The sequence below is a fragment of the Bos mutus genome, chromosome 9, assembly GCF_027580195.1.
Source record: "Bos mutus isolate GX-2022 chromosome 9, NWIPB_WYAK_1.1, whole genome shotgun sequence".
In the NCBI taxonomy this organism is placed as follows: domain Eukaryota; kingdom Metazoa; phylum Chordata; class Mammalia; order Artiodactyla; family Bovidae; genus Bos; species Bos mutus.
Window position 1 is genome coordinate 42,473,698 of NC_091625.1, and position 18,766 is coordinate 42,492,463.

Sequence of the window (18,766 nt, forward strand, 5' to 3'; positions counted from 1 at the left end):
ATGGCCTTTGGTTAGCAGGCATTTGTATCATTATTTAGGAGATTCTAAAATATATAAAGATGGTAAATTAGATGGGTAATGATTAGTATTTTATCTGCCAAGCCTTGTGTGTCATGGTTACAATTGTTGCCGTAACCAGTTACCACAAATGTAGTAACTTAAAATGACAGAAATTTATTATCTTACAATTCAGTGGGTCAGAAGTCTGACAGGGGTCTCTCTGAGAGAAGACTATGGTGTTGGTGGGGCTGACATCTTTCTGGAAGCTTTAGGAAGAATTCATTTCCTTGCCTTTTCAGCATCGAGATCCACCTTCATTCTTGGCTCCTATCTTCCCGTCCTCATCCTTGGAGCCAACAACATCAAGCTGAGTCCTTCTCAAGCTGCCAGCTCTTTGGTTCTTTATTCTGATTTCTTCCTCCACTTCTGAGGACCCTGTGATTGTATTGTCTCCCTCCCTCTCCGATAATCCAGGACACTCTTTCTATTTTAAATGCAGCTGGTTAGTAGCTTAATTCCATCTGCAGCCTTAATTCCCAGCTTTCAGGGACTAGGATGTAGACATCTCATGTGAAGGAGAGGGAGCATTCTTCTACCAGCATTACCACTTTTTTTTTTCTCCTTGTCTTTTATTTTATTTGAAATGAAGCTCACAAAAATCATACACTCGGACCTGGAGAGGATCGTCATCTCACCCAACATTCATATTTTATTAGGGATATATTTGACTTCAGTTAACAGTGGGGACTTGAGAGCAAGGACTGCAGAGGGATGATGTTTAGACAGATCTGAGTGGGAGGACTCTGGCTTCCTTCCAGCATGAGAGGAGTCAGCAGAAGTCTAGGCAGTGAGTAAAGAGAGAACATTAGGCAATGAGGCCCCTGGGAGGGCTCACAGATGAGCTTTGCCTTGCTACCAAGGACATGGAGTGTGAGTGACACAGAGTAGGTGCTTCTCTGGCTGAACAGCTTGGCTGGTTAGAGGAACGGGAGGGGCTGATAACACTTGAAGTTATGTGAGTCCTGTATGTGCCTCTTCTTCCCACCCGAGCACCTAAAATCTCCACCCTCTCTCTCTAGTGATCTGAAACTAGCACTATAGATGAAGGAGGAAACCCAGCCTTACTAAGTTTGTGAACTCAGCATACAGTCTGGATGGGTTACCATTTTCAGAGACAAATGGGAGCAATTTCAGGACCTCAAAGGATTGGCTTTCCCTCAGTATGTGTTTGTGCTAAACCCTGGGATGAAGCAGGTGCATTTTTTAGTTGTGTGCCACCTAGTATTCTTGACAGGGTCAAAAAGCACCTGAAATCCCTTTTAGATTGTCATTAGCAATTTGATAATCCGTTGAAAGCTGGTGGGCTTGCCAAGAATAGAAACCAGCAATTAGGATGATGAATGGAAGTCAGGGCCTTATACTAGCGCCTGGAATGGAAAGGGAACCACTAGTTTCAGGGTCTCATGAGATGATATTTTGTCTTAGTCAGTTCAGGCTGCTGTAACAAAGCACCGTAGACTGAGTGGCTTATGAACAACAGCAATTCATTTCTCAGTTCTGGAGGCTGGAAGTCTGAGGTTGGGTTGCCATCAAGGTCGGCTTTCAGTGAGAGCCCTCTTTCAGGTTTTGGACTGCTACCTTCTCATTTCATGAGGACACTAATCCCCTTCAAGAGGGCTCCACCCTCATGGCCTATGCACTTTCCAAACTCACACCTCCAAATACCATCGCTTGAGGGTTAGGATTTCAACATATGAATTTGGGGAGCAGTTGGGGAGGACACATTCAGTCCACTGAAGCTTTCTCGCTCCTACAGCCCTAGATTGGATAAAGAGGTAAACATATGCATGGTATTGGGAATATGGCTGGGATTAGGTTAGATTCCTTCTATCAGGACAGAGCAGGAATATGAAAGATCCAGTGGATTATGACCCCAGGGCGAATGTGGCATGACGAGCACATAGTATTTGTGGGCTTTCATTTATTTTTTGAAGACACTGCTGTGGGACCAGGAGAGTATACATCTAAGTAAATCTATATTCCCTTACCTTATTTCCTGACCACACTCTCACCGTGGCCACTATTTGATTACTTTGACCACCTTCTGGGTTTTCTCTTTTCTCATCCTGTTCCACCAGGAGATTGATGGCAATGCCCTCTTGTTGCTGAAGAGTGACATGATCATGAAATACTTGGGCCTGAAGCTGGGGCCTGCGCTGAAACTCTGCTACCATATTGATAAACTGAAGCAAGACAAGTTCTGAAGGTGTTTAAAAGACACAAGCAAAGTCCAGACAGCAGAATCTCCAGACCATCTGCCTTACCAACATCACCACCATCACAAGGACTCTCTTCTGAAAAAGAACTGTCACAAAGGCTTGGTCTTTTTTTTTTTTTTTTTAATAAAACTCATAGTTCTTGACCTTTTAAAAAATTCAACATGGCCCTTTTGAAAGGTTCCTCTGTTTTAATGATTTGCCAAAAAATTACCCAAAAAAGGCCCATTATTTTTAAACATTTCTAGTTGGTTTGTTGCTCTTAGGGTAGGTCCTGTTTTTATAATGAGAGTTTGGGGAACTGAAGGCTATCACCCAAGGAGGACCTTGGAGATTTCCAAGCATGTGGGAAGAACCTTTGTCTCCGCAGGCTCTGTGGGGATGCCCACCACAGCAGCTCCCCGTCTTTAACTCTGACCTGGAGACCTATCATTGTCAACCTTGCTTGATTCAGCTCTGGAAGCTGTCTTCTGAGGATAAATGCCTCACCTTGCACTATCCGGAAAACTTGAATTCTTTTGCTCTCTGAAAGAGAAGAAGAAGAAAAAAAATCTTTTCTATTCCTAGTTATCTGAAGTACTGTGTTGCCCCACTAGGGGGCAGGCTGCCAATGTAATTTCAGGACCCTCACTGCAGCAGCCTGATATTCAGTACCCAGTGGATGAATTAGGGTTTCTGGGAACAAGATCTAGCCTACACAGACACAGAGAATTTATTCCACAGTCAGCACCACAGATTGCAATGTGGGAAGAAACCATCTTCTAGAAGGTTCTTGTTCATAACCAGTCATTATCGAGCGACTGAGATGAACAAGCAGCAAAGGCAAAAATTTGGAAGCACGTTCTTCCCAGATGGGGCTTTGGAGTCCCTTCTCTTCCAGAGTCCTTACTGAGGTGTCAATGTTTTGGCACACTATAGACTCTTAGTGACATTTAGCCACATCATTTCTTTCAAAAAGAAAAAGCTATCCCAACTAAGCTTTGAAATCGGAAGGTGTTGATTTCTAGTTACACTGTGGGATTATATAGTTGTATCTGTGGCTAATTTTAATAATAATAGCATGTATACAGACATGCTATTATTGGGTTTAATTCAATTTACAAATCGGTTTTCCTTTCTCACTCTGGAATAATAGAAAAAAATTGATTTCTACCCCTTTGCAGCTGTGTCCAGGGAAGGGCAGTGAATCCACAATTTACTAGGCAGAAGGGGAACTGCATCTCCATTCTTCTTATCTTCTCCTTTCTCTCTTTTCCTGTCTCCTTTTTCCTTCCTCTCTCACTGAATAGGAAACATATCTTCAAAATGAATTCGTCTTTGCCATGGGCATATCCTCTTCTGTAAAAAAAAAAAAAAGAAAGAAAAAGAAATCCATATTGTTGGTCATGAGGAGATGAATCTTAGACTTTGTGTTCCCTGGGAGGGGGAGGATCAACGATAACTCCAGACCTCCCTTGGCCCAGTGATCAGAAAAGGCACACCGTCCTCAGGATTCAACCTGGACAGGTGTCTCTCCGGTGAGTAGAGCAGGAGGTGAGTGCAGCCTCCCACCCCTCTACTAGGACTTCCCTGGAGGCTCAGTGGTAAAGAACCCACCTGCCAATGCAGGAGATGAGGGTTCGATCCCTGGGTCGGAAGATCCTCTAGAGAAGGAAATGGCAACCCACTGCAGTATTCTCGTCTGAAAAATCCCATGGATAAAATCCCTAAGAAACCTCCCATGCCATGCTCTTAGACCCATTTAATGAGTGATATTTGAGGAAGCACCTCAGAGCAGAATCCTTTTTAGACACACAAACAGTGGCTGACTTAAAGTGCGACAGAGAAGGGACAGAGGAGAATGTAAAGGACAGAGGAGAATGTCCTAAAACTGCCCACGAAGCTGAGCTGGAGTTATCAGGCTACAGAAGAGCTGAATGTCTGTCGGTCCCGGCCGCTGACTAAACTATCCTGAATCAGGCCTTTACGATTTTGAAGCAATAAATTGACTCTGTCTCTCTAAGTTTGCTCATCGTGAAGTGCTCACAGCTGGTCTGGAATTAAATAGTCTCTCTCAGAAAACCATGGGGAGTGTATATATTCAGAACAGCCAGGATGAAAGCAGTGAGATCCAGAAAAATTCCACCACAACCCATGTTCCTCACTCCAAACCCACTGAGACTTGTGGTGCCTCTTCCATCAACATATACCCTGTATGCTGTTGTTTGCTAAGGCATGTCCAGCTCTTTTATGACTCCATGGACTGTAGCCTGCCAGGCTCCTCTGTCCATGGGAATTCCTAGGCGAGAATACTGGAACAAGTTGTCGTTTCCTTCTCCAGGGGGTCTTCCCAACTCAGGGATCAAACCCGCATCTCCTGCATTGGCAGGCAGGTTCTTTACTACTGAGCCACCTGGGAAGCCCTGTACCTCATACAGAAACTTTCCAAACTTTCTACCATTCTTGCTAGTTCTTCCCTTGGCACAAAAATACCGACATTGGTGCCACCAAGTGAAAATCATCCTCAAACAATATTGAGGAGACACTTGGAGGAGTTTTCAGGGGAGAGAGATTTTTCCATCTTGAGAAAATTGGGTCCATGTTCATGTGGATCTGCTCTCACAGAGGTGCTGTCTTATTTTGCTTTAAACTTTAAGCAAGACAGATTGCTGCAGCCATGATATTTAAGGTTTGACTTTAAAAAAATCTCATTACTCTTAAAATGAATGCTGCCACATCAGAGAATAACCCAGGGAGGAAATTCTTCCTTGCCTGTTTTTACACTGAGATGCAATTAGCTGGCCAAATTATTGTCGTCAATCCTGCAATTATAATTAATTTTCACCCTTTTCAAAAATCTTGTCAAACCAGGCAGATAAATAGCTTAGCAAATGTAAAACATGCCGGCCATCTCCGCTACATGGACCTTACAGAGTCAGGCCATGTGTGTCGCTCTGATCCAAATGGGAGCTTATTTGGGGGGAGGCCTTGCGCTTGTACAGATGTGGTACTTGTTATTCTATGGCAGTAGCTTCGCTTCAGGTTGTGGTGAATAATGATATAGTTTTGCATAATTTCAAATTAGAGTGTGTGTGTGCGCGGGCGTGTGCGTTCATGTTCGAAACATTTCCAATTATACTTGTCTGTTAAACACTTAAAAAAAATCTGAGACAATTTTATTGCCTAAGGCATTTAAAATATTTTATAAAGCACATTATTCCTTTTGTGAAGATTTTAGGTGAAAGATGTGCATTTCGTATGTGTGTGTGCGCGCGCGCATGCAGGCACATGCGTACTTCCTGGCAGTGCGGTGGGAAGAGCCTTTGAACGTGGCTGGGAAGGTATCAGCTCTCGCATTTGCTTTGTTTCTAATGCCTTCTCAGTTCTGTAGCACTGAGGTAGAACCCGCCCCAGGCAGCAGGGTGCACCCTTGAGGCAGCTGGCGGGCGGTGCTGGGATTCTGGACCTGCCTGCTGTCAGGCACTGACTGGGCGCACCAAGCCAGCCCAGGCTCTGCTCCCCGTGACTGAGAAGACAGGCCTCGCCAGGGAGCCCACTGGGCTCCTGAGCGCCTGGTACGGTGCCCGCCAGAGCTCCACGCACTCCCATCATTTCCCGGCAGCAGGGCTGTCCGGTATTTTCCTTTACAGCAGGAGAAAGGAATGGGACGCTCCTCAAGAGAAACAAAGAGGATAGTAAAATACACTGGGAAGGAAGACTGAGTTGAGATTGGCGAACGTGAGGAGGAAACTGAGGAGAGGAAGCCAAAAGTGACTGTCTTAGAAAGCAGACACCCCTCTAACAGGCCCAACTCTTTCAGCTACAAGGACCTATTTTTGTATTTATGTGCTGTATGGAATATGGAATATTTCTCTTTTTTAATTAAAATTATTTTTCTTATTACTTTCTGAGATTGTTTTAAGGAGAATTTTGTTATAGCTCTGAAGATAAGATTGGAAATGCCCAAAAGTGACCAGGGACTCAAATTTAGTCATTGTCAGAAGGTCTCAAAAGATGGAGACACTTTGTTTTCTTTCTAAAGAACCAGACAGGTTTCCATCCGTGCGAGAAGGTGAGTTGTGATACTTGCTCTGACCAGTGCTTTTTCAACTTTTCTCTGATGGGCTTAGGGGAGGAGGAGAGACTCATTGTTTTCCCTTACACCTCAGATAACAAGACAGAAGATGGGGAAGGAGGAGATGATTTTTGGTTAAGCAGAGGGATGAACACCTGTCTGTGGGCAAGGTTTATTTGTAGTTACTAACACACTCCCAAGAATTAACACAACCCTGCTGTAGTCTTGCCACAGCCCCGGTGGCAGGGGAAGACTGTGCTGAGAAGACGGGTGCTGAGCCCCGCAGATGGTCAGCCACCTAGTGGTACAAAGAGTCCTGCTCCCATCTCGTGACGTCACCCCAGCGGCTCCTCTCACGTGACTCCTGGCCACACTGCCCCAGGAAGAGGGCTGGGAGCCCCCGCTTCCAGGGTGCCCTTCCCTCCAACCTTTATCCTAATCGAAGACGATTCCTTCATGGACAATTGGAAGCTGGATTTTTTTGAAATCTAGCATTTACTTGAAAGAGAATCGTTCTTATTTATTGCCACCAGTTAAATATTATGGAAACATGTCTGCTAACAATTTGCTTTGTGTAATTTGTTCTAATGCTAATAAGCAACAGCTGGGACACTTCCTGTGGTGAATTCCTTTGTGGTTACAGTGGTATTATCACACACGGACTTCACCAAATCGCTGAACTTGAGAAGAACACTCACTCCGGCTCTCCCAGGCTGCAGGAAATTCCCCTCACTTAGAAGCAGTTCTGGGCAAAGCATTTTTTTTAGAGGAGGGTGTACTTTTCCTTGACTCTCTGCTTCTGAACAGGCCTGCAGACCTGTGCTCTTCAAGTCCCATCTAGAGAGCCTGGGATTCTCCTCCCTCTCAGCCATGAGCTTGATCTCCTCCAGAGGAAACACAGCCAGCAGAGCTAAAGAGTGACACCTTCCTGCAGGTCAGTGCATGGTGCCCAGAGTGAATACAGAGTAAAGACTGAAAAACGCAGTGGAAGGTGGTCTTCTGTCCACCTCATGTGGGCTGTGCCTTCCCCACCGGGCCACCATCAGCAGACGAGGCCCGAGAGGAATGGAGATGCATCTGAGAGCCAAGAGCTGCTCAGAGTGGATGAAGTGATGACAGCAGACAGTGTGGGCATCTTCCCTCTGAAGGGTCTAGACGTACCACTCAGACCTGCTCAGGGCCGCCGGCCCACCGTTCTCTGCTCTGTAGCTCCACCTCATGGCCTGAGCCTTTGTATTGTTCCCCATATCAGATGCGTGTTGTAAAGGCCAACACAAACGCCTTCTATTGGATCCTACTTTGGAACACAACCAAAGCCTTGCTTCTCCAAGCAGCTCACTATGAAATAGCAGACCCTCGCTGGGTGTCATTTTACAGTAAGCATATGTGACCGGAGGCTACCTCCACCATAAATGTAGCATCCTCAAACCTCAGGTGGGCCCCACCTCCCCCTCCAATGCTGGAATGCCTTCCCTACACCCCTGAGAAATGGCTCTGCCTGACCACTTCCCCTTAGGGGGAGTTCAGTCCCATAGGAAGTGGCTTATTTCTCTGTTGGACGGCTCTGGTTGTGAAAACGTTATTTCTCAGGGAGACACAGATGTCTGTGAATCAGACACAGACGTTTGAGACGAAGCCAACTCTGCAATCTTTCTCTTTTCAACGGAGCTTGTCCGTGCAGTAACCACACCTATAATACAAATTGACATTGGCAAGTAGGCCCCAGCCCCACTATATTAGCGTAGAGGGGCAGACAGTGTGTATAAATGGGGGACTTAGATAGGTCATGGCCATCAGATTCATCAGCCCTGTCAGGAAAAACTATCGAAATTCTTGCGGCCTCACACACACAGAAAAGGGTGTCCTGGGAGAATCTTTACTGTAGTTGTAAATCTGGCTGTGGTCACATAAGCATGTGAGTTAGAAAAGATTGCATGAACAAATCTGTAAGTCCATGTTCCTCAAAAACTGGAAAAGACGTGGAGGTCCTACCTCTTAATTGTACTCGCTGGTGATGTAATAAACTAAGGAAGCTTTAGTTTAGACAAAAACAAGGTCTGTTGTGAATTTAAGCAAGAGTGATGGAGTTTATGACGCCAAGCCCAAGCTTGTGTGTGCATGCCCTGGCAACTGTGTATTTGTGAGTTTGTGCAATAAGAGGTGGGAATTGAGGAAGGTATGAAAAGGGATTGCAAAAGGGAGCTTTTGCTTTCTAGAGCGTTCTTATTCAGGAGAACTATCGAGCAATGATTTAGAAATCAGATCCCAAAGTAACATGTAGATTATGTAGTTTGCTGAGATAAAATTCTAGATAATGGAACAGATTCTCTGAAAATATTTAAAACTTGGTATTTGGAAAAAGTAGCTACCATCCAGCAGCTTGCCTCGTGGCACCTGCCATATAAAAGGTACCTCATTAATATTCATCGGCTGAAAGCAGGAATGCTTGACTAGTTTTCATATTTTATTCAAAAAAGCCACTGATTTCCTTTTGGGACACCATATCTTTACTGAAAGGAGAAGTGCTGAAGGGCGGAGGCCAAAAGAAGAGCTGAAGCCTTTCGTTTCCTCTAGTTTCCCAAACGCTCAGGGAGGTCAGACCCTCAGTTGTAAACTCCATCTCACTCCTCTTTTCGTCTTAGGATCTCACATTCTCAGTGGCCTCATGTGCTACTCAAAGTATCAGAGAATAACAATAGACTCTTTCCAGCTTTACTATTAAGACATCTTTTCCTTCCTAGTCCATGATGGCTCTCAGCACTGAGTAGGGTTTCCATGGGCTGGTTAATCACTCGAGGACAGTCAGGGTCCCCGGGAGTCAGAGGGCATGTCCGCTGAGCCCTGCACTCCCAGTGCCTTGCTGACTGTGGAGAGGGCAGGTCAGCAGAGCTGACAAGCCCCCCACAAGCCACTCTGTCATCTCTTGGTGGTGGCCCGGTTGGGAAGGCACACCCTACAGGAGGTGGTAGGGGACCACCTTCTCCTGCCTTTTCACTCTTCACCCGTCTTTACCCTTGAGAGCTGATTTGGAGAGATCAGGGGCTTCTGTCTCTCCCACATAGTTACACAGGAGCATTGAAAATAGAACTACGTGACAGACTTTTTTTCCCCACAACCACACCAAATTTTGGAGTGTTTCACTTTCAAAGAAATCAGCTCAAAAGCCTGAGCATGTGTCCCAAGGATGTTGTCATTGCTTAGAATATTTCTAGTGCATCTCTTTTGGGGGTCATCTTTAGAAGCTAGAACACATTCTCGTCAAAGTGGAAAGCCCATTGTCGTCACTTGAGGGTGGATTCTTTTTTCTTTCTGGAGTCAAAGGGATTGGGTTCATGTCTGCACAGCAGCACAGCTGATCGACTTGAGATGTCAGTGTGTCTCCATACTCATCAGTTCGTCTTTTCCTCACATTTCCTTACTGGATGCAGATGGTCTGAACAATAACAGCCACAACTCATTTGTTAACTTGAATATATCAGTATAAGGAGCTGCACCGCAGAGACTGCTTTGGAGGGCAACATCACCTGGATGAACATTCAACATGTTCATTGTAAAGCTCGTTTGTAGTTCGCCGCTGTATCTCTAGGCATCGTAAGCTCAGGATCTTGTGACTGTCCCTACAGCCCCAAATGGCAGGGGAACTGGGAGGAAGAAGCCTTGGGGGACACCTGGATGGCTCACCTCCAGGGGAGAGCCTTCTCCCACTGGTTCTCACCATTCTGGAGGCAGATTATGGTGCAGTGCGAAGAAATGAGCCCTCCGAGTTGCCTCATACCCTATCTCCTCATCTGGAAAAGAAGTGGGATCCAGATGTCCTTCAAAGGCATTTACAGATATTACTTCCAGCAAAGGCCAGTGGGGCTGTTGGCTCCTCCATATTCTGTTTTACGATTTCCAGCTTCTGCCTCTCCTCCTGTCTGACCTTGTCTAGATGTTTTCTCATTCTCTTCTCTCACTGGCCCATTGTGGTTGTTCAGTCACTCAGTCGTGTCTGATTCTTTGCAACCCCATGGACTGCAGCACGCCAGGCTTCCCTGTCCATCACCAACTCCCAGAGCTTGCTCAAACTCATGTCCATCGAGGTATTGATGTCACCCAACCATCTCATCCTCTGTCGTCCCCTTCTCCTCCCACCTTCAATCTTTCCCAGCATCAGGGTCTTTTCCAATGAGCCAGTTCTTCCCATCAGTGGCCAAAGTATTGGAGCTTCAGCCTCAGCATCAGTCCTATGGCTCCTCCTCAAAGCCACTGAAGTATCACTGTGATACCCTTTCTCATTATTTTTACTTTCCATTTCTTTCTTTCTTTCTGCCTCTGTGTTTCCTTTGTTTCCTCTTTTCTGTTTTTCTCCATTCCATCCGCTCCAGTGCCTTGGGGGAGAGAGAGGAGAAATGGAGAGGGAAATAAAGAATTAACAAGTAACCTCTTCCCTGCCTAACTGGGCCATCCTGGCCCTTGCCTGCCTCCCACCATCCCATCGTTAGCCACCTACAACATTCCTCAGCTCTGTGGTGCTTCCGGCCCAATCTCCACCTGCTCATTCCACTCTTCAAGGTCCTGCCCTCTCAGTCTGTCCTTGAGTTTGGGAACAAGAGTCCTGTCCCTTTAATGGCTTCACTCTGGATTCGCCCTGACATTTCCCTCCTAGGCCTCCTCAGCCTTCGCCCAGCATCGGCCCTAGTGCCCACCCTGTCAGCTGTCCCTCCTCATTCAGCCTCAAAGGCCAGAGCCAAGTGACCTGGAGCCGCTGGGACACACACGCCTCTTGAGAAGCATGAGTTGTTTCTCCCAGCGGTGCTGGCTCCTGTAGCCTGCATGGAGTCACTCTGCCCTCCAGAAGCAATGCTGTCCATGCTACTGTTCTTCATAGAACATGTAGCTCTGTCCAGACCCGCTGAGCACGGATTGCACCTCCCAGTGACCAAAACCAGGCCAGGGTCTCCGTTTAAATGAGGAGGGCAGCCAGGATCAGAGGTGAGGCACAATGACCTACATCAGAGGCACTTCTAGGGTGAGGGTTGTTTTTAGGCATTTTACAAGTCTGCTGAGATGTGTGCAGTGTTAAGGGGCTTGTGTCTCAGTAGGGGAAGATGATGACATATTTCGCAAAGGAAAATGTGGTTTCGACGGGGGAGAAAGGCAGCAAAATTCTGGAACAAGGATGCTCTGTTCCTGGCCTTTATCTAACACTGTCATACCTGCTCAAGGTCTTTCTAGAAATCAAACTTGTTTGCCTCCGCAGGAACCGAAAGTGTCTCTGCTCAAATGTGAAAGAGTTTGGAGAACTTTGATTTCTTTCATTCTCCACTGTTTACTAAGTCACAGTACTTAATTTTCTGTCAACTTCCAGCTATATCTTGGATCACATGAGGATTTTAAAAAATGAGCTCTTCTTATCTCATCCTCCAGATCTTTTGAAATAGCAGTTGTCTTATATAGTGTATATTTTCATTTTATAATTATTGGTTGATTAGATTATTTCTTTCCTGTATATACATAAAATAATTTTATTAATACAAAGATTTTATACTAAAAGTACATCCGTAGATAAATTGACTTTTTATTCCATACACATGAAAACTAAATAAATAGATGAAATAAAATCATTTCATCATAATTGTATTCTGTTGCAAATTTTTCTCCACATTGACAGTGAAAACTTTTTAATAAGGTCCGTTTTAACATCACAAAGCATCGTGAGGCTAAAAGTTTTGTGTTTTACTATGCTAGGTTGTGATTATCTGACAAGGCTCTAGGTAAATAACGAGGAATTCTGAGTAAGTGGAAATCATTGTGTACTAAACTCTCGAGATTGAATGATGATGATTGAAATGTTGTGCCTTTTGTTTGGTAAGCTGAGGAGTTTATATTCAGATTCTTTCTTTCAACTCAGCCTTAGTTAATTTCACATTTCCACCTCCTTATTCTGTGTCTGGTCCTCAATATGCCAACACAGGGGACCCTCTGCTCTCTCCACCTGGGGGACTGACTGCAGCTGCTCACTTTCTCTGGTGAAGTTCTGCTTTTAATGAAGGTGAAAATAGGCCATCCCCTCATCTCAGTAAGAGAGAAACAGGGTTGACTCCGTCCCTTTTCTCAACCTAGATGGTCTCTCCTCCTTTCTAATTAAAGATTGTGAAAGGGTGCGTTTACATGGATGTTCACATGAGTGCTTGTGATTGAGTTTGTAAATTTGAGGCAAAGTTCATCCAGCATTTACTGGATGATGGAAATTTTTACAGCATTTGCTTGTGCCGAGGCATGTGTGCAAGAAGGGCCTGGTGAGTGTGATGCAGATACTCTAATTACTTGAAAATCCACTGTGCTTTTACTTTTTATGGTTAGAAGTTAATTCTGGAACATTACTTCAACTCCCTGCTTTATTTAGAAGTGTGCAAGGAATGCAGAGCTTCGATTAGGAAATGGTGTTGTCTTAGGATCTGGCTTTTTTATTTTTAAAATACTAATGGATCTAAATTTGCAGACCAGAAATCAGTGAATGGAATTCATTGTAATGGGGAACAGTATTTACATTAGACAGAGCAGTAGACTCTATTATCTGGGGAAAGAGCGGCTCCTTAATTTTTGCTCTTTGCGAGCATGATGCAATCAGTGTTTCCTGACATTGGGACAATCCTCTCACCTCAAAGTGTTCCTGTGTAGTTGTGTCACATGATGGGAAATTGTAATAGGCAATTTGGTTCTGTAATTCGGTTTGCAAAGCATGCAAACATAAGATAACTAGGTTAAATGCAATAAGCATTACACTAAGGTACAAAAACACGTGGGGAGAAAAGATGCTGTGTCCGTAACTTAGAAAGAACATGAATTTTATTCCTCATGTGCCTCAAGGTGTAGATCTTATTAAAGTTATTTATCCTCTAGTTTAATTTCATCACACATTGTCCATACAGATGCATTATCTGTGTATGAACATACATGGTTTTTTACCGCACATATTTCCAGTTTTTCTCTTACTTGTAATGTGCAGGCTCCAATGAACTGCATTCAGGAGTGAGCTGATATGCTTATTTGTTACAGCGTACAGTGCAAATGGACTATTAACAAATAGACTGTTATGTGAGACACCATATCAAAATGTGCTTTAAATTTTTCAAAACCTTTTGATTATCTGTAACTCTTTGCCTTTGACAATTCTTTCATTATTTAGGGGTCTGTTTTTAATGTATTCCCTTAAATGGTCACTACAGGTACATGATAGATATGTACAGTTTCATTACATAAACACTACTGGCCTTAATGATTTTAATATTTTTCAGGTGCTTTTTCCCCCCATTTTTGATGCAGTATTTTTTTTTTTTTTTCTAGCACAGTGTATCATTGACCTGGGACTGATTCAATAAAATTTCTGAATCCTAAGATTCCAAGACAATGCAGTATTTTCTGTTCATGCTGTAAAAAGTATTTCTGTATTTTTAATAAAGAATGGAATTTCTATGAGCCTCTGTATATTTTATCTGATCAACTTTTTAATGTTCATTATTATTACATTAGGACTAGTTCCTGTAAGTGGCTAACAAGGAAAAGTCTTTCAGATGAAGGTTGTTGCCAGCCAAGACCCCAAAGGCCTGATTCACAGCTGTCTGGAAAGCCACTCCCACCGGCTGCCTGAGGCCCAGCCCCACAACTGTACAGGAGGGACTTGTTACAGGAGCCTGCGGGTCTCTGCTGAGTACACTTCATATCTCCCCGGATCTTCTAATTTCAGCTCATGACTACAACCGGGCAGCCCCTGGGCAGGGAAGGAAAACTCGATCTGGTCGGAGGCTCAAAGTGAGGGTCCCCCAGGGGTCATCTCAGACCAGGATCTTCTTCTAGGTCAGTAATCAGAGACAAGAGGGCTGCCTCCTGTGACAGTTGGGAAGATTAAAATTGCAATGCTTGGACAGCTCCTCAAACAGCGTCCTTTGAATCTGGAATCCTTGTTCCAGGCTGTTTACTCCCATTGGTTGTAGCTGTTTAGGGGTCATGGCTCCTCCTGGTTTTTGATCCAGCCCTCACCCTGAGTGGCCAGTTCCCTGCCCAGAGGCCTCCCACCCATCCCTGGCACTTTGCAATAATCCCTGACAAGGGCAACGTGGTTCTCAATGAAACAATCCGGGATGGGGGATCCTCTCATGTCAGTGTTCTCTGGGCTGGATAAAGCCAGCAAGAAAGGTTTGGGGACAGCTCTTGGGAAGGGTTGGGGTGCAAATCTCCAAAGCCTTCTCCCACTATCTGCCATGCTGCTGCTGCTAAGTCGCTTCAGTCATGTCCGACTCTGTGCAACCCCAGAGATGACAGCATACCAGGCTCCCCCGTCCCTGGGATTCTCCAGGCAAGAACACTGGAGTGGGTTGCCATTTCCTTCTCCAATGCATGAAAGTGAAAAGTGAAAGTGAAGTCGCTCAGTTGTGTCTGATTCCTAGCGACCCCATGGACTGCAGCCCACCAGCCTCCTCTGTCCATGGGATTTTCCAGGCAAGAGTACTGGAATGGTGTGCCATTGCCTTCTCCAGCTATCTGCCATGGGTTTGCTTAAAACTTAATAGCCTCTGAAAATATTAACCTTACTATTTGCCCTGCCTCGAACACAACCATTTTCAAACTCATCTCTCCCTTCTCTCCTCCAGTCCAGGACCAAGCTAGTGGCCTTTCTCACATGTCCATGAGCCCCTGAGCCACCCCAAGAAAACCCAGGCACACAGGTCCTAAGGATCCCTTCCCTGAGCCTGCTCTTCCCCAGTTGTTAGATGAAAGCTCTGAAAACCCACCTTCCATGACTAGTTTTTTCTTATTTTGTACCAACTGTAGTATCCTAATTATAAACTGTCCATGTGGAGAAGAAATCCTGAAATAAATGCTATATGCTTTTCTGTCAAATCTGAACATAGATTTGACCAGCTGAATGCTTGCAGACCTGGAAAGGAAGGAGGGAACTTCACGACGGAGGGATACATCTTGCCTGAGATTTTAACAGCTACATGATGTGCAGACATCACTGCAGGGCAGGATCAGTGTAGCAGGTGTGCATGGTCAGGTCTGAAGCTGGCGTGTCAGCGTGTAAACCCCTGAATGCGTCTACATGCACGCACAGACCCTGCCTCATTCTCTGTTTCTTAAGGGCCAGAAGATATTGTTAATGAAAAAAATTAATCAGTAGTCAATCTAAGGGAGAAATGGAAAATTTTTATCCAAGCCAACCTGCATATTATAATCCAGGAAGTTCTGAAGACCGGTCTGTCCATTAGAGGTCAAAACAGTAAGTTTTTGAGATAAAAGGTTATGCATCCAGTGACATTCTGACAGATTGCACAATCCAGAGCTGCACGGACAAAGCAGGCAGTGGGTCGTCACAGCCCTTTATGAAATGAAGAAGGAACGTCATCCCCTAAGGAGGTCTGGGTAATGCAAATGCACAAACACACCTAAAGGAGAAGGAGGAGACCCAAGCAGGCAGAGAAACATTTTATTTACATTTTTGTCTTGCCATAAAAGATGGATTTTATTTCATCAGTAGATTGGACCAGAAGCCACCCCAGCCTGGGTTTTAGTTTTGACTTTCCCACCGACCAGCTGCGGATGTTGGGGAAATGACTTCAACTTTCCAGACCCCAAGGGTGTTAGACTAGCCAAGGTCCACGTTCCCACTCTCACCCTGACCACTCCAGCCGCCCTGAGCCTGCGGCTTGGTCGCAGAAAGACCATGTGTGCCTAGATTCTCCTGTCAAGATCTTGAGAGTCCTGAGCTGGTGGGAAACCCATGGGGCCCTGAGGAGAAGAGAGGAGTTTAATTAGCTGGGACCAAGATGACCACCTATGTCAGGGTCTCTCCTTAAGGATCGACAAGGGAAAGTTATTCTTAAGAACAGAATGCAGTTGATTTTTCTCAGACAAGTTACCAGAAAAGAGAGTTTCCTGTGAGAGAGATACTGCTCCACTGCAGGAAGGTAAAGTACCGTCACACTGAGGGCGGACACAGCTTGCCTACTGATGGCTAAGAACTTCCATTCATTTTAGTGCTCAATGAACTTGCACATTTTCCAATTACCCCTTTCGTTAAAAAAAAATCATTTTTTAAGGAAAATTACTTTTCTCCTTGAACTCTTCACCAAGGTTGATTCAAAAATCCATCTAGGAGTAGCTGGTAACTTATTGTTAACCTATTAGTGGAAGCAATAAAAAAAAAAAAATCTATTGAGAGGCAAGGGCTATTTAAATATTTCTGTAAAATCCCCCGGGATTGGGAGGTGAAGAATAAGTGGATCTGACAGTAGCTCTGTTGCCGGTTTCAGACTAACAGGTTTGGCAAGGATGTTTTGTTAGCAGCAGTTAATCAGCGAATCCCATTACTTAATAAGGTTATCACTTAGCAAAAGCTGCAAATTACAGTTTCTTTCTCTCCAGGCTGAAGATAACATCCTTGAAATTTTGCATCTACAAGTAGTATCTCGTTAGCAGAAATAGGGTAAACAGAAGCACATTGAAAATGCTGTTTGTGTGCAAATCAGACTGATGCTTTCATCCAAATACTTTATAGTTGTGCTAGCCTGCCACTTCCCTGCTCACCCATTGTTTGGTGCTGGTGTGGAGTGTAAATCAGAAAGAGGTAGGAAGCAGCTCCTTTGTTCACCACCAGCTGAAGGAAACACACTCTCGAGTCCACTGAGAGTAAATTCACAGGCTTGTAAGAGCCTGGCTAAGTCAATGCCAATTCCAGGTCGCAGTGCTTATCAGCCTTGAAGGAGACTTTGCAGTGATTTAGTGATCCAGGAGAGCCACTTGGCCTCAACAAAACCACTTCCATTAACCCCCCTCAGCTCTCACTTCCAGGGCTCTGAGCTCTGTCTCCCTGTCTCCTCACACCTCCCCACCCTTGGCTCTTGCTGATGTTTAAATCCCAGAGCCTCATCTGCCAAATTTCCTCTGCATGCATTCATACAGGCTCACCCATCGCTTTCCCCACAGGCCTGGGGAAGGACCAGGTGGTGCTAAAGATGTTGGCGTCTGCTTTGACCTCCTACCAAGATGGCGTCACATCCCCTGTGAATTGGGAGGCGGGGTCCTGGCGAGTGTGTCCTCCAGCTGTTGGGAGGCACTGTGGGATGGAGAGATGTAGGCGAGAGGAGCCGTTTCCTCCATGCAAAATGCAGGGCGGGAGCTGCTGCCAGAGCAGGCAGTGGAGCCCTTTCAGCCTCATCTCCAGAGGGGCATGGCTGTGTCTCAGCCCCTCCCCGACACTCACAGATGCAACCCAGCCGACCTGCTATGCCCTCGCCACACTGCTCCACTTTCCAATTCAGCTATTTTGTTTGGTTGATTTTTTTCCTTTTGGCTTAAAAAGCTCCAGAGGGTATGAATTTGAGAATTTTTCTGGGGCGTGGTGTGTGTGTGGAGTGTGTGTGTGTGGGGTGTGTTATGTTTACACATGGAGGCTCTCTGCCTCCTTGCATTGTGGATGACGTTCCCTCCCACCCTTTCTCCGTTCACCCACCCCTTCCCACGCATCCTCTGGTCCCCAGCATTTCTTGGCGCTGCATATGATTTCCCCTGGGAGGGACTTTGTGTTTTCTGGCTGAATGACTCTTTACACATCTCCAGTCCAACTCTTTCGCCTTTTGGTTGCACCTCTGCATCCTTCCTCCTCTTGGCTCTCGGAGTACTTTTTCTCGGTGTTCTGCTTCCTCCTCTGCCTCCTCTGCCCCCACCCCAGCAAGGCCATCCCTCTGCAAGTCTCACTGCCTTACATTTTCCACCCGCAAACACTCTTCCAAGGGCCTCAGTGACTTGTGAAAATTCCTTCCAAACTTGTCTCCTGGAAACAGGACGGCAGATGAAAGATTTCTTCATTAAAATTAGACACTTTAGAGAGGCATCCAGTAAAGCTCTGAGAGTCCCCCATGGGCCTCCATCTGCACAGAGCTGGAGAGGGGCGCTGGGCTTTGGGAAAGGCCAGGACCAAGTGCTCTGGGCTTCTCTCCCTCCCCTTTTACTGACACAGACCCCCTCTCTCCCCAGACAGGGAGGATTTGAGCCCCGTGGGTTGTCGCCTGGTTTCCTACCCATTGCTTGCATTCTGACTGCCGCTGAAATCGCTCTTTTGTGAGGTGCCCTGAGGGCCCCATGACCCATGGTTCTCAGAGAACTGACTTTGATTTATGACTTGAGAAGCTGGTGGAGGCTCTGGATGTAATTCTAAGCTGTGATTTCTCATTTGGGCTCCTAATGTTTGATTATGCAGCTGGGCGGCGGCCCCTCCAAGAGGCCAGTTCCCAGCATGCAACCCAAGCCTGCAGCAACCTCCCAGGCAGGGCCTTAGCGAGCTCGGGGCCTGGGAGGGCAGCTGTGGAGCTCCAGCTGGAGCAGGCCAGGTATGGGCACCCCTCGGTTCCTGCTCAGAGTCGAGGTCAGCCCTGGGTGCTTCACATGAACACGT

The 18,766-nt window shown here is 45.7% G+C and overlaps 1 protein-coding gene across 5 annotated transcripts in view; it reads left to right on the forward strand.

Annotated features, from left to right (window-relative positions):
• SCML4 (Scm polycomb group protein like 4) overlaps nt 1–13,786 on the forward strand; it is a 111,366-nt gene extending 97,580 nt beyond the window's left edge. For all 5 annotated transcript variants that reach the window (XM_070376511.1, XM_005898193.3, XM_070376512.1 and 2 more), the window contains one exon: nt 2,139–13,786. In XM_070376511.1, coding sequence (XP_070232612.1) covers nt 2,139–2,264 — 126 coding nt within the window. In that variant the 3' untranslated portion in view covers nt 2,265–13,786. The remainder of the gene's footprint in view (nt 1–2,138) is intronic.
• Nucleotides 13,787–18,766: the final 4,980 nt, after the last annotated feature.